Source organism: Macaca fascicularis, chromosome 20 (genome assembly GCF_037993035.2).
Source record: "Macaca fascicularis isolate 582-1 chromosome 20, T2T-MFA8v1.1".
Classification (NCBI taxonomy): Eukaryota; Metazoa; Chordata; class Mammalia; order Primates; family Cercopithecidae; genus Macaca; species Macaca fascicularis.
Window position 1 is genome coordinate 2,430,152 of NC_088394.1, and position 15,854 is coordinate 2,446,005.

A 15,854-nucleotide genomic window follows, 5' to 3' on the forward strand; every position below is an offset into this window, starting at 1 on the left:
GACGCTGCTCCCTTACAGATGCAGTCGGATTTCTTCCTGCCAAAGCCCCGGAAGCTGCGGAACCGGCACCTGCGGAAGCCACTGGTGGTCCAGGTCAGGGTCTTGTCAAGTCTGAACATGTGACCTCGTGGCCGGGCCAACCGGGACACAGGGCTTCTTCCTTTTCTCGCGTTTTCATGGTGTAAAATGGGGAAATCCCTGCCCCTTCCTTCCCTCTTGTGAGTAGAGTAAAAATGCAAGTAATAACAGTGAACTTAATGGTACCCAGAAGTAAAGGTAATCTTTCAATAACAGAGAAATCCACTTGCAGAAAAGACAGTTATAGGGATTCAGGTCCAAAGAATGTGCAGATTGGGATGTATTCATGGACTCTCAGCACCTGTTTATAAACATTTAGTCGGTGGAGCAGTTGCCAGGGCATGTGGGTCCGCCGGAGCCCAGGCCTCTCATGAGCTCCCCGGAGTCCCTGAGGATGCCGTATGCAAGCTTGGGGGACAGCCAGGGACTCAGGCACCTCAGAAGAAGAGCTTGGCATTCTGAAGCATAAAAATACAGAAAGTGAGGTAGGAAGTCTGAGATAATGATGGCCTTAGAAATTTATGGATGTGTGTTGTTTTGGATTAATCCACAGGTTTCCTTTTGTTAGACTCTTAGAAATCTCTTTCTCCCTTGAGATTAGTGTATTTACAAATGAGAGATTGCATGGACGGTCTTGGGAAGAAAGATGCCTGCTAAATCTTGGGTGTTCTTTGTTCAGACTAAGACCAGGGCTGGAAACTATGGCCCAGGGGCTACTTCCAGCCTGACTGTTGTTTGTTTAGTTTAAAGCAGCTTTATAGATGGAGAATTCACATATTGTAATGTTTGCCCATTTAAACCTTGTGACTTAGTGGTCACAAGGTGTACGACCATCACCATGGTCTAATCCCAGAACGTCACCACCCAGAACGGAAGCCCGGCACCTGTGAACTCACGTTGCTTCTCCCGCCAGCCCTTGGCAACCACAGATCCACTTTCTGTCTCTATGGATTTGTCTGTTCTGGGCATTTCCTATAAATGGGATCATACAATATGTGTTCTTTGCCACATCATATTTTTGTAAATAAAGTTTTACTGGCACACAGCCATGATTATTCATTTCTGTAATATCTACTGTTTTCCACACGGATATGGTTAAGTATGGCCCCAAAACCTAAAATATTTCCCACCTGGCCCTTTACGGAAAAAGTGTATCAATCTCTGCTATGAAAAGTGTAGCCTTTGGAGTGAAAGTTCACGCTACTAGGCTGCAGCGTACCGCTGTCTCTAGTAGCACCTCCTCTCTAGTCTCTCCGATGCCAGTGTCCTGGGGCATTTCAGAGGGTCAGGGAACTGCAGCGGCACCCCTAGAGGCCAAAGCGCCTCAGACACTTGTAGGTCGAGAGACGCTTTTCTGTTCGTGTTCTATCTTGATCACTAGCAGTTTCAGTGATGAACACGGTTTCTCAGATGGTAGTCCTTGTCACTCAAACCTGCTGTAGCACATTCGGCCTAATTATTCACACACAAAAGCCCTGTGAAGGAGCACTTCATGCCCTTTGGTGCCTGTGTGTTACAAGCAGTGACTTTATTTTCCTTACCCCATGTGTGAGGAAGCCCAGAATTGGGAGTGTCACTCATAAAAGTCCATGTCCAGTGGTTATAAACAGGTTTATGGGCCGGGCGCGGTGGCTCAAGCCTGTAATCCCAGCACTTTGGGAGGCCGAGACGGGCGGATCACGAGGTCAGGAGATCGAGACCATCCTGGCTAACCCGGTGAAACCCCGTCTCTACTAAAAAATACAAAAAACTAGCCGGGCGAGGTGGCGGGCGCCTGTAATCCCAGCTACTCGGGAGGCTGAGGCAGGAGAATGGCGTAAACCCGGGAGGCGGAGCTTGCAGTGAGCTGAGATCTGGCCACTGCATTCCAGCCTGGGCGACAGAGCGAGACTCCGTCTCAAAAAAAAAAACAAAAAACAAACAAACAAAAAAAACAGGTTTATATGACTAGTTGCATTCCAGTCAAATCCAGAAGAAAGTTCTGGATTAAAAGTGGATCAGGCCGGGTGCGGTGGCTCACACGTGTAATCCCAGCACTTTGGGAGGCTGAGGCAGGTGGACCACCTGAGGTCAGGAGTTCAGGACCAGCCTGGCCAACATGGTGAAACCCTGTCTCTACTACAAATACACAAATTAGCTGGGCGTGGCGGTGGGTGCCTGTAATCCCAGCTACTTGGGAGGCTGAGGCAGGAGAATCAGTTGAACCTGGGAGGCAGAGATTTCAGTGAGCCAAGATTGCACCACTGCACTCTAGCCTGGGTGACAAAGCAAGACTCCATCTCAAAAAAAAAAGTGGATCACTGTGACATTCCTCCAGTTTTCCCTGGGAAAGGTTTGATTACCTGGGTTTGTTTCAGAGAGAACCTAACTGAGGCTTGGGGTGCACAGGTCCTAACTGTCTGGGACGGTCCCAGACACCCTGTGTCATCGGCTCTGGAAGAAGAGCCCCACCTGGCTATGCTGGGCACCCTCTTATTTGGGACATTCCTTTGTAACTGGGAGTGATTTTTTGGCATGGGAGTTTGATCACCTTGATTGTTTACCATTTTCCCACAGAGAACACTGCTCCCTAGACCATCGGAAAACCAGTCCCACAACGTTTGTTCCTTCTCCATCCTGTCTAACTCTTCCGTAACTGGTAAGGACCCTGAGCTTTTCTGGGGTAGCTTGTCCCTCCTCCTCACATGAGGGCCCTGGCTTTGGAAACAATGGGTGCTTATTTCCATGGCTTATTTTCAGGCATTCCTTTGTTCATTCTACCGACAAATACCTAGTGTGCCCTATGTGCTGGGCCGCAGGCTGCGGTGGCGGGCGAGGCGGCTAGTCCAAAGAGTGCCCTTCGTCTGTGGCCTCAGATGGCCTTGTGTGAGGTGCTAGGCTTGGTTCGAGTTGCGTCTCTTGTCTGCTCTGTATACGTAACGTCTTGTCAGCCGTTTTATATAGTGGATGTGTTCTTGGGGTGTATGGATTATGCTTCCACCAGTCTGTACATTTAGTGGGGGCCTTGGTTCCTTGCAGTAGATCTTACACAGGGAGAAACCTCTAGTGAAGCACATACTGTGGCTTCCCTTTTCTACCAGTGTTGACTTCCACATCTCTCACTGACTTATCGCAAGACACTTACAGCTGTCGATTGCTTTTTCTCCTGCCTACTTGTCGGTTTTCAACTGTGGAAAGCCTGGCAAGATAAAACCAAATTGCAGTGGCAGCATCTTAGTCCAGAATCTGATGCTCTGACTGCCCCGGGGCCTGTACCTCAGCTCAGGGGCTTGTCACCCTTAAAGAGCCATTTCCACAGGATGACAGTGGTGACCGCAGCCTTCCAGTCGCTCCTGGGAGGCACAGTGGTGGGTGCCAGAGCTTGTGTCATGCTGGGGGCCTGTGTGACCTCTGACTCCTCACATTAACATTTGGAATGTTCCGTGGCTTCCAGCTTGGCTCGGCTCCCACACCCCCAACAGTGGCGGTAAAGGAAGCCCCCTGCGGCCCCATCCTGCTGTGAGGGCACGGTGGGTGGGCTCGACATGTCTGCTTTTGCCCTCGCCCTCGCAGGGAGAGGTTCGTTCCGGCCCATCCAGTCTTCTCTGACCAAAGCAGCTCTGTCTCGGCCGATCGTGCCCAAGGTCCTTCCACCCCAGGCCACGAGTCACCTGGCCAGTAAGTCTGTACCTGCATGGCCACAGCCACTGAGTGAGCCTCTGAGGGATGTTTTTGTGACCAGGTTTTTTGAATGTCTTCTTCTCCAAATCATAATGTCTCATTACCCTTCACCGAGAACATCTAAGCCCTTGGCTCTTGCATTGACATGAGGTGTGAGGGAGAAGCTGTTCCCTGATCCCTCTTGGGACATCTCATGGGTTGTCAGTAGAGCAGAGAAGTGCAGCGTCCTTTTTGTTGCCAGGTGCTATCGACTTAGCAGCTACGAGTGCCGGCATCCTCTCTGGGAACCCCCTCCCTGCCTTGGACACCGAGGGCTTGTCTGGCATCTCTCCACTGTCTTCAGACGAGGTGACGGGCGCCATCTCGGGGCAGGACTCCACTGGAACTCACCAGGATGGAGACGCCCTCCCCGCTGTGGGGGTGAGTATGTTTAGAAGGGCTTTTCAGCGTTACCACCAACTTCTGGTGTGGACACCAAAGCCATGGGGCTGAGATCACCCTGGACTCCAGCTCTGCCTTTGGAGGAGAGTCTCCGGACCAGGGGTGCCATGGCGTGAGCAAGCTCTGTGTAGTACAAAGCAGGAGGGGCGTCGAGAGCCACTGAAGGAAAGTTGGGGACAGGCTTGCCATGTGGCACTGGAGAACCCAGAGCTGAGACGGTGTGGAAACACAGCTCTATCTGAGAGTGACTGTGACCAAGCTGGCAGCAGCGAGCCCACAACACTGTGCTCGGACCCACTGAGCATCTCTTTCATCTGGGAAGATAGCAGCCTGCATGGCCTTGGCCATTGCTCCTTTATGAGGCTCTAAGCACCTGGTTTCTCTGGCCTCCCATGGCCACTTCAGAGCGGCCCCGAGGAGGGTGAGGTGGGCTGATGCTGTTAAGACTCCAGGAGCCCAGCCCTGCCTGCTACAAAGTTGACTTCCTCATAGGACTTTACTTGACTCTTAGAAGCAACAAAAAATTGCAAGTACAGGACCCGCACTTGAAAGTCGCCTTTCAGCGTTTTCGATCTCAGACTCCTGTCCGTTTACTGTCCCTCTGCCGTTAGGAGGCCAGGGGGATGGAACACCTCTTTTTCTGGAACCCGGTCGCGGGCGAGGGCATGGGTGGCATCTGGTGCACCCTGCAGCTGCTCATGGGCGTGCTGTTCCTGCAGGGCTCCGACCCGTTCGCCAGCATCCCTTCGAGGCCTGAGCAGGAACCAGTGGCAGACGGTTTCCAGGTAGAGTGTGCTCTTGGGCTGCTGGGCAAAGCAGCCGCCCCAGGACTCCCTGCAGTGCCGTGAGCTGCCACCTGCAGTCTTGCAGTGGCCTGGCTTCTCTCCTAGATTGTGCAGTGGCTTTGCCGTTCTTCTGCCTGCCGGGCCAACTGCCCAGGGTGGATAAATGAATACGACTGTCCGCCACCTCAGACTTCCCTGCTCCCCTCTCCGAGGCAGGCTGTTTCAGACCCAGCTCTGGAAGAACTCAGCTTTCTGGGAGGAGGAGGCCGTCAGCTAGTAACTCCCCCAGCCCCCACTCTCTTTCTGGCAGCAGTCAAAGCAGGTCCAGGTCACTGCAACCTGACCTTCTGACTCTGCCATACCGAGTGTTTTGGGGAGAAATAAATTCCCCGAGTGTGTTCCTGAGTTGGAGGGATGAGGTGACTGCAGCGCTCATCACCCTATTGATTTGCCCACAAGCTAGGAGACTAAGCTGGTGTTTCCTCCCTTGTCATGGGTTCTGGTAGACCTGTTTGTGTCTGAAAAATACCTGTCTCCCAGCAGGGCTCGCCTGTTCTGTCCTTATCTGAGCTGCCTAAGGCCCCTCTCCAGAATGGCCTCTCCACGCCGCTGTCCTCGTCAGAGAGCTCCAGCACCCGGCTGTCTCCACCAGATGTCTCTGCTCTGCTCGACATCTCCCTGCCCGGCCCGCCTGAGGATGCGCTGTCACAGGGCGAGCCTGCCACACACATTAGCGACTCCATCATTGAGATCGCCATCAGCTCCGGTCAGTACGGTAAGGGCAGGGCGGCCTCCCAGCCCTTCCTGTCATCAGGTGTTGATCTCCTGCCCCGTGTCTGCCACACTTCCTGGGATATTCCAGTTTGTGATTTTTACGAATTGAAAACCTGCCACCTACAAGGTGCTGTCTGGCTCTGGCAGGGACGTTGCAGGTGGATAAGGTAGCTGTGGGACCTGAGGCAGCTGATGGCCTGGTAGGCTTGCTCCTGACCTTCAGGCGAGACAGTGGGATGGCCCCCAGGCACTCTTCAGCCTGGGGATCACACAGTATTTTCCTAGTTGATCTTGAACCTGAGCAGGCAGCCTGCGGGTCTTGCACAGCTTATGAAGCAGTTGGACTGGCCTGTGGGCTGTGGTCTCACCTGCTGTCTGGGACAAAGCTGCTGGGAGCAGAGGTTTGTTGCTCACTGGTGTGACGCAGGCTGTGGGTTCAGAGAGTTGTGAGTTCACAGTGTGTTAGCATGTAGCCTTGGGCAGATCACCAACTTGTTGAACCTCCCTTTCCTAAGCAGTAAGTTGAGAACAAGGTACAGCTCGCAGGGCTGCTATGGGTGCCATGAGGTGACTCACGTGGAATCAGTAGTGGCCGCTGCTATCACCTTCACTCTGTGCTGCGCCCTTCCGCCCTGCAGAGCTGTTCCGCAGGTGCTGTGCTCCTTACCTGCAGAGCCATGCCATCTATCTGGTTCAGCAGGGCAGAGCCCTGTGGCCCTGCTGCCTTCTCCGTGGTGGACTGGAGGAGCGAGGTACCGTTCACCGCCCACAGCAAGGCGTTTCTGATCTGGGGTCTTGGTTGGCAGGTGAAGGGGTCCCCCTTTCTCCAGCGAAACTGAACGGCAGTGACAGTTCCAAGAGCCTTCCCTCCCCGTCCAGCAGCCCCCAACCACACTGGATCGCCTCTCCCACCCACGACCCCCAGTGGTACCCCAGTGATTCCACCGACTCCTCGCTCAGCAGCCTGTTTGGTGAGTGTATGGGCAGGACCTCTGTCTCCTTTCCCAGAGCAGCAGGGGCTGGGGTCGGCGGGACGCTGGATTCTCATTCTACTCAAACTCCCACGAGGACTGTTGGCTTGTTCACTTCTCAAGTGTTTGTGTTTTTCTGAGTTAATATTTTTGGGTGTAATTTACATGTGGGTGTACACATTTTTAGTGTACAGTTCACCAAGCTGTGGCAAGCATGTACAGCCTGGTAACCCACAACCCAATGGAGACCTAGAACGTTCTCGTGAGCCTAGATGCTGGGTTCTATGTGCCTTCCCAGTCTGTTCAGGTAGCCTGGCCGCTCCCCACTAGGGTTCTCTCGAGGGCAGAAAAGGAAATGGTATCTTGGCACTCTCTTGGCTCTTCTCTTTCTGTTGTCAGTAAGGTATTCAGAAGTGGATGGTCCAGCTGCCACCTGGCGCATTCTTGAATACAGATCGGAGAGTTCAGAGGACGTGTTCGTCGTCCTACCCCCCGTCCGTCTGCCCACTGGGTAGCAGGTGTGGCCGGAAGGGGGTGTCATAGGCAAAGACACACCTGCTGCTGTAGCCTGCCCAGAGAGAGCTCCGGTTAAGATGTCTGGGGTCTTCGCGCCCACAGTTGTACGGGGCCAGGGCTTGTGGCTGGGCACATCCGGCATGATGGGCACCATGCCTGACAGCCCTGAACCGTTGGGCACTTTGGGTCTGGGAGGTGCTGGGAGGGACCCAGCACCCTGCAAGCGTTTCCTTTTGTCGCATGTAGCAGTGCAGATGTTTCGACAGTTACATGTGAATCATGAGAAACTGGAAACAGGCCAGGCATAGTGGCTCATGTCTGTAATCCCAGTACTTCGGGAGGCCAAAGTAGGAGGATTGCTTGAGGCCAGGAGTTTGAGACCAGCCTTGGTAGCATAGAGAGACCTTGTCTCTACAGAAAATTTTAAAATGAGCCAGGTGTGGTGGTGCATGCCTATAGTCCCAGCAACTTGGGAGGCTGAGGTGGGAGGATTCCTTGAGCCTCTGAATTTGAGGCTGCGGTGAGCCATGATCACCACTGCACTGCAGCCTGGGCAAGAGCGAGACCCTGCCTCAAAAAAAAATTAAAAGGCCGGGCATGGTGGCTCATGCCTGTAATGCCAGCCCTTTGGGAGGCAGAAGCGGGCAGATTGCAAGCTCAGGAGATTGAGACCATCCTGTGAATGGTGAAAGCCCGTCTCTACTAAAAATACAAAAAATTAGCTGGGTGTGGAGGTGGGCTCCTGTAGTCTCAGCTACTCAGGAGGCTGAGGCGGGAGAATGGCGTGAACCCAGGAAGCGGAGCTTGCAGTGAGCCGAGGTTGTGCCACTGCACTCCAGCGTGGGCGACTGAGCGAGACTCCGTCTCAAAAAAAAAAAATTAAAGTTGGAAACAACCTGCATGAGACTAGTCACACAGAAGAAAGTATGGGAGTGGGGGATGGCACTGAGAGTGGGAGACCATGATGGGGTTGGGGGTTGGCAGCGAGGGTGGGACACCGTGATGGGGGTGGGGATGGCAGTGAGAATGGGAGACCGTGGGAGTCATGGAAAAGGTGTACATCTGTATGCATGAAGGCGTGTTAAACGAGAAGAGCTCATCACGGCGTGTTGAATCTCTCGGAAGCTCTTTGCACAAGTCTGTGGATTGGGGCCGGGGCCAGGGCCGGGGCTGGGGTTGGGGCCGGGGCTTGGCCTGGCTGCCCCCAGCCTCAGGACCCTTCTGCTGGACTGGTCCAGACCAAAGAGGGTTGAGGGTGTTTTCCTCTGGCCTTTTCTCTGCAGCAAGCTTCATCTCCCCAGAAAAGAGCCGCAAGATGTTGCCAACTCCCATTGGGACCAACAGTGGCACCTCCTTGCTTGGCCCCAGCTTGTTGGACGGAAACTCGCGGGACTCATTTGTGTCCAGGTCCCTGGCTGATGTCGCAGAGGTGAGTGCATTGACCTCACAGCTGCACCTGACCACCACCCCTCGTGCCAGGGGTTGCCAGCACTCTTCCTGCACACCTGTGGGTTAGTAAGAGCTGTTTGCCAAGAGTGGAAGATCAGGAAACAGCACGTACACACTCGGGTCCCTGACTACTGAGAATGGAGAGATCTGGGGATGCTAGGCTGGCTCCCGTCCCCACATGCAGAATGACAGACTTAGTCACAGCTGAGCTCTGCAGGTCTCTGAACTGGGAGCCCTGGTCTGGCGTGTAGAGCAGGGTCTCTGAAGGCAGCCAGAGCCAAGTGGGGATGTCACCTGTCCTTCACCGGCTGTGAGGTGCTGAGGTGCGGGTACCATTGTGGAGGAGTAAGGGGTGGTTGCAGCAGTTGTGTTGTCGGTCCTCCCATCCTAACAGCAGGACCTTTGAGCAGTGTCTCCCTGTCACATTGAGCTGCGGTGCAGGGGAGCTGAGACGGGCTCTGCTGTCCTCATGCTTCTCCCACGCCCAGGGTAGTGATAGGAGTCACTGGGGCAGGTTATTGATGCAAAGGCGAAACGTGGTTTGTGACTCTCCTCTTTTGGCCAGGTGCAGCGTCCCTCTTGCTGTTGGCCAGGCCATCTGATTGTAGCCCCCAAGACCTCCACCACATGGTTTGCGTGGCATTCGTGGGCAGGTCAGGCTTGCAGGGTGAAGACAGGCCCGTTTCACTGTGTTGTAAGGTGCAGAGTGGCAGGTGTGTGAGCAACTGTGTGAGGGCTCTATGGACAGAGAGGGAACTCCAGGTCCAGGAGGTCACCTACATGAGCTTAGCCCATGTGAAAGTCCTGGAGCAGCATTCCCCAAATGTAGTCCCCACAATGTTGGGACATTGGTAGGTGTTCCTTGAGGATTTTGTAGGCAGATATTTGAGGGAAACCCTGGATCCAAAAAAGCTCAAAACACCTGTTTCTCACGGACACCTCCGCTACCCAGTATCCAAATGAGAATTGTGACTCTTGAGATGATTAACTCATGGGCAGGCTTTGGAGAATTCCAAGCCAAGCCGTGATACGATATGACTGAAAATTTTAACCAAATAATACACATTGACACAATTAATAGAGTAGATCTCCATCTCACAGTGTGTGGCATTTCTCAAACCTGTTTGGCCCCAGAATCATGATTCAGAGCACGCCTTGGAGCCGGATGTTTCCCGGGAAGCCGGTCTCTGTCTCTTCCTGTGTTTGTGCGCATGTTCCTAAGTGCTGGGCTCTGTGGAGATGGGCCTTGTGTACGAGCCCTGAGGCAGCATGCCAGGACCTTGCTGGTGAAAGGACGGGCCACAGCCCAGTGACGGGAGCCCCTTGGAGTCAGAAATGTAGAGTGTTAGCCTCAGCCCAGTCAGAATTTGCACCTTTAATGAAATCCTGGGCAACAGATGGCACGTGGGAGTGAGTAGCAGAGAAAGGGTGCAGTTGGTGTTTGTGAAGCACTGCCCGTTGCAAGTAATGCAAACACGTATTCACCTGCAGAAAGAGCAAGTCAGCGTTTAGCATGGAATTTTCCCTAGAGCCCTCCGCTCAGAACGTGAGTGTGTTTGTCAGCAGATCGTCGTCCTCTGGAAGGATGGTCTGAGGCATTTGTGGATGAAAGGGCTAGTGTGAAGGGGAGGGGTGGGGGTAGAGCTGGGAGTCCCTGGGATGAAAGGGGTGGGAGCTGATGATGGACACACAGGGGAAGGAGAATGACTCTTTGCTCTGCTTTTGAAAACAAATGTTAATTTGTCTGACATTTCCCATAATGAAAGCATAAAATTTCATTAACGCCATAGCTCTACTCAGAATTTTCCAGACTTCTTGCATTCACAGTGTCATGCAGTTCATTAAGGAATATTTTCGCAGGGTCTACTGTGTGCAAACAATGGCCTCTCTCCTCATGAGGCTTCTACTCTAGAGCAGGACGCAGACGATAAGCAGTGAAAACGGCACATTCCACGTATTTGCTCATGGGACAAGATCCTGGTGCCGAGGCCCTCCCGTCCATCTCCTCAGCTCCATGCTGCCTCACACACTGGGTCATGGCCACCACCTTGGTTGTACTTTTCAGTCAAAGCCTTTTCCTGTCTCAGGGAACATGCCTGTTGCTTCTTTAAAAAGGAACGTTCTCCCCACGTGTCCTCATGTCTCTGACGGGAACATACTCCCCACATGTCCTCAGGACCGATGGGAACGTGTCCTTACCCCATGTGCTTAGGACTCGGACGGGATCGTGCCCCCACCTGTCCTCATGCCTGTGATGGGAACGTGCCCTCACCACATGTCCTTGGGACTCGGATGGGATCGTGCCCTCCACCTGTCCTCGTGTCTGTGATGGGATCGTGCCCTCCACCTGTCCTCATGTCTCTGACGGGAACATGCCCCCACCCGTTCTTATGTCTCTTGATGGAACGTGCCCCCACCTGTCCTCAGGTCTCTGACGGGAACGTGCCCCCCTACCTGTCCTCATGTCTCTGGGGTTTTACCCCACCTCCAGCTCAGGTCCCAGTCCCTGGAGCACCCTTTCTGGCGCCCTTCCCCTGGCACACTCCCTGCCCTCACTCTGCGTCTGTGTCCGCAGGCGGCCCCCAGTCCCTGTGTCTGCTGCGCACTGTCTGTCTACCTGTCTCCGCAGGCCGCCCCCAGTCCCTGTGTCTGCTGCGCACTGTCTGTCTACCTGTTGGGTGTCTTTCCCCTTAGGTCTCACAGCGGGCCGGGGGGACCAGCACCCTCATCCCAGCCATCAGATGTGCCAGGCACACCACAGGTTCTCTGCAAGCACTTATCTAAAGATTGTGCGGGCAGGCAACAGGTGATTCTGAAATTCTGCACAGAGCCCTGGGCTGCCATCCATGGCTGGGTTCCTATGGCGGGAGTTGACAGGAGCTTCTCGTCCTGTGTAGGGACCCGCCCTCCACTGAAGGGCAAGCCAGTCGCAGTGACTTGCTCTTCCTGTCTCCTCTTCCTGCAGGTTGTGGATTCCCAGCTGGTATGCATGATGAACGAAAACAGCATTGATTACATTTCTCGGTTCAACGACCTGGCCCAAGAGTTGTCCATCGCTGAGCCTGGCCGCCGAGAAGCTCTGTTTGATGGTGGTGGAGGCGGCCCAGCTGTCAGTGACCTGTCCCAGTGACCACACGTCCCAGTGGCGGATAAAGCCCTCTTCGAGCTAGAGAAAAATAGATCAAGCCCAGCAGCCCCAGAAGATGGTCTGAACAGAGGCGTCTCTGCAGCCCAGACTGTGCAACAGGCAGGAACGTGGCCACAGAGCTGCTTCCCTACAAGCAGCAGGCAGCGGCATCCAAGGAGACTAGGACGAATTCTTGGGAAGGGCCATCGTTAGAAATCACTGTGGTGCTAGAGCCGTTCTTCACCACGCCCATGTTAGGGTCTGCATAGTGATCCCATTTCAGCTCGTGCTCTGCCTCGATTGTTGTGTTGGACATTCCGGTGGCATTTCCTTCTGAGACAAGGGAGTATGTGTGCCTTGGTGTAGTTGCTGTGCACTAGGAGCTGTGATCTCCCTCTCTGCAGGGAGACCCCAGCCCCTGCTGCTTGCTTTCTGCCAAACCTGTGCCATTCATCAGCTGTGCCCTCTGTGGACTGTAACAGGCAGGACAGTTGGATGTGGCCTGGGCTCGTGCCGGTGGTGTCACACCCCAAGGCAGCGAGCACGCAGATGCCGATGGCAGGGCTGCTGCGGAGTCCTGGGGGCCTCGGCTGGTGCCTCCCCTCCCTAGAGGTTTTGTTCGGACTCTTACCAGGGAGTGGGGGCAGGAAGAGTCCTGTACTATGCAGGTTGTGTGGACTTTACATGGGACCCTGCTAAGCTGGTTGAAAACGTTTTTCTTGTGTTTTAAGGATTAGGAGACATGGAAGAGGAAGAACGAAGTCCCCTCTGTAGTTGGTTTCCTTCCCGTGTCCCTTTGCAAGCTCCCAGGTGATCTGAGGTGTCATTTCTCCCTCCTGGGTTGACCCTTAAGCGCCAATATGATCACAGCGAAGAGTTTCTCGATAAGCCCTTAAATTCGATGTGTGACTGTTTGGCACTTGAGACAAATCTGCCTTTGCAGGGAGAGTGTCTCTCACGGGCATTGGTGTGGGCATGCCAGACATCCGTGTTCCGTCCCTTGCATCCCTTTGCCTTGAGACTTCTATGTCTCCTTCCCATTTGGGACACCCAGGCGAGGGCCCAGACATCTGGATGTGGTCAGACCTCTCCAAATGGATGCCTTAGTGGTGGTCTCCCTCCTTGCGCCCTCTCCGGTGGCCAGCATTCCTACTGCAGACGGCCCAACATCCAGTCTTTCCCCAGGACAGAGCTAACAAGGGCCCCTTTGCCTTCTCAGCCTCAGAAGTTCCAAGCACATGAGTCACCGTCCAGCTACATCCAGTGTGGCCTGGAGCTGCTACAGAGGTGTTGAGCAGGCCATACCTGTGCCGCCATATTTCCCCTCCTGCCTCATTTCGTCCCCCGCGGCATCCAGGATTGATTGTGTTTTCCTAACCTACTTGGACCTACTCTCCCTCCTCCCTACCATTCCTCTTCCCCGACACGTAGCACGCAGCGGCCCTCAAGGCCAGCCCTAGCCCCTCCACTGCTTCTCTCCTCATCCACAGTGGAGAAGGTGAAAAGAGGAGGGAAAGGCCTTTGGTGTGGACAAGCAGGTGGATGCCCTCTGTCCTGCAGTCTCACCAGCCCCCCACAGCCACTGTAGACCACAGGCAGGCCCTGCGCTGCACCAGTGGGAGGACGTCGAGAGGACAGTGGACTTCCAGGCAAGAGCTTCCTTCTTTTGTCTCACGAGTTTTTCTTAGAGCTCTTGCCTGAGCTGGCTTCCCTCCTTCAGACCTTGGCATGAGATCTTAAGCAAACAGTCCCAAACCTCTTGGGGGTGAAAAAAGAAACGTGGTGCCCCTTGATTGGGAGAGAGACAGCAGTGTTTGAACCACAGCGCTTGTGTTTTGTGCTAAATATACCAGCTTCCGAAATTAGCATCTCATTGAGCCAGAGAAGACAAGGAGATCTCCTCTGTGTATCTGGCTTTGCTGCGTCTCTAGAGGGTTAGGATACCAGGCCGAGTTCAGACCACTGCTAGCTTTCTCATACTCCCACAGGCTGGACCAGGGATGCCAAGTCCTAACAGCACTGAGCTCCGTGTGCTTTTGCCAGTGACAGGAGGGTTTGTGAACTGCTTGTCAGGGCACCTTTTACCCCCTGACAGCTAAGTGGGGTGAAGTTTTGGAGGTCAGGATCTGCTTTTGTAGGCTCTTTAGACAGCACCTACCACTTGGTGCTCCAGCGTGGACTAGTGGGAGCAGCCGACTGCAGCCGTTACCGTCCAGTGGGGAGATGGGTTAAGGGGGAGGACGGGCTGACTCGTCTCCTGTAATGAAGCTGACAGTTCTAGAGGATTCTGCCTCTCTATTAACTAGACAGGTGATACGCATTTCCTTGCCACATTAAGGGAAAATGGTGTCATTTGTTGCAGGAAAACAATGGATGCATTTTCTCCTGGCCTAAATGAATATTTATGTACAAACATAGGCAACTGTTAAAGGCTAGAATTTTCAAAAGATCCAAACAGAGACTTCCTGCATCTTCTGCCTTTCCAACAGAAGCGGTGATCGTCTCAGTGTGAGCCAGTGGCTTCCTTTGTGCATTTGAGCATGCTGTAATTAAGATGAGATCAGTTTCTTAGAAAAAGCTTTCCCGAATCCCTCTTTCGTTGTCTGGGATCTTTGCTGATTCGCCTTTTCTGGAGATTGGGACAGAGCATCTGTGGTCCAGGGCAGTTAGTCCTCTGGCCTTGAGGGTGTTGTGGATGTGTACGGTGAGCGGGCACTGCGTGCCTCGGGATGCCTAGTTCGTGGCTTCCTGGCTGTTCTGTCCTTCTGTATCTTGTAGCTGTAGGGTGCCAGCTCCGGTGGGGGTCTTGGCGGCGTTTCTGTGGTTGGCCTCCTTGCTTTGCTGCACCTCCAGGTTCTGGGCATGAGAGGCCATGGCCTCGTTTCTGGTGGATAACCTCTTTAGTTTAATAGCATCTTTAATTAGATCACAGCATTGAATTCAACGTTTCTTCTGCAAAGAAAGTTGTGGGGCATAAGACACCAGGAACGAGGGAGGAGGAAGACAGTTTTGTTTTCTCTTTAAACCTTGAGCTCTAGCCGATGCATTTGTCAGGAAATTTGACACTTTGTGTTAAGAAAACAAGGAAAGAGGCCTGACACAGTGGCTCACGCCTGTAATCCCAGCACTTTGGGAGGCCGAGGCGGGCGGATCACCTGAGGTCGGGAGTATGAGACCATCCTGACCAACATGGAGAAACCCCGTCTCTATTAAAAATACAAAATTAGCTGGGCGTGGTGGTGCACGCCTGTAATCCCACCTACTTAGGGAGGCTGAGGCAGGAGAATCGCTTGAACCCCGGAGGTGGAGGTTGCCGTGAATCGAGATCGCGCCACTGCACTCCAGCCTGGGCAACAAGAGCGAAACTCGGTCTCAAGGAAAAAAAAGAAAGCAAGGAAAGAGTGATTTACAACCAAGGAAAGAAACCCACAGCACACCCTTCGCGGGTGTCAGCGCTCCCCTGACATCACTGTGGCTGCGTGTCCTTGGGGTGGGTGAGGTGTGGGGAGCCAAGCCCCTGGCCCTGCCTCCCGCGCCCCGCCCCGCTTCTCTCCCTTCTCGGTTAAGCCATAGCGAGGCCTCCGCTCGTTTCAGATGTGAATTTGTTTTATAGATTATAAATATGCATATACAGTGTATGTATAAAGCAGAATGCCTGCCTTTCCTGGTTATTTTTTGTACCATATTGTAAATTATATTATTTATTCTTTACCAATTTTGGGAATAAAAGGTGTTTTGGTTATTTAATATAATAAGAGCTGTTAAACTTCTGTTTAAATTTCCAGTTCAACTTGTAAATGTTTTTATTGTGCATAAATACATACTAATGTTGATCTAAGGCCTGTCGTTTGTGCCTGTTCTTCAGGGCCACGTGCCTGTGCGGGCCGTCCCTGGTGGGCAGGTGCGGCCCAGGTGAGGCCCCGCGATCGGCGCGCGGGCTCCCCCAGGCCGGGCTTCCTCCCGAGGGCGCGGCCGCCCCAGGGCCCGCCCAGCCCGCCGCCCAATGCGAGCTCCCAACTCCGCGAGCGGCGTCGCCTTCCCCAATCGGCTGCG

General features: G+C 53.7%; 1 protein-coding gene across 22 annotated transcripts in view; it reads left to right on the forward strand.

Moving 5' to 3' along the window:
* CRAMP1 (cramped chromatin regulator homolog 1) overlaps nt 1-15,639 on the forward strand; it is a 65,894-nt gene extending 50,255 nt beyond the window's left edge. For 9 of the 22 annotated variants that reach the window (XM_074028513.1, XM_045382387.2, XM_074028515.1 and 6 more), the window contains 9 exons: nt 19-93; nt 2,635-2,716; nt 3,631-3,735; nt 3,980-4,158; nt 4,899-4,964; nt 5,505-5,739; nt 6,545-6,709; nt 8,509-8,654; nt 11,640-15,639. In XM_074028513.1, the coding sequence (XP_073884614.1) occupies nt 19-93; nt 2,635-2,716; nt 3,631-3,735; nt 3,980-4,158; nt 4,899-4,964; nt 5,505-5,739; nt 6,545-6,709; nt 8,509-8,654; nt 11,640-11,804 (1,218 nt within the window). In that variant the 3' untranslated portion in view covers nt 11,805-15,639. The remainder of the gene's footprint in view (nt 1-18; nt 94-2,634; nt 2,717-3,630; nt 3,736-3,979; nt 4,159-4,898; nt 4,965-5,504; nt 5,740-6,544; nt 6,710-8,508; nt 8,655-11,639) is intronic. The other 13 variants (XM_065537692.1, XM_045382380.2, XM_045382391.2 and 10 more) reach the window with 7 other exon arrangements.
* The last annotated feature ends 215 nt before the right edge of the window (nt 15,640-15,854 follow it).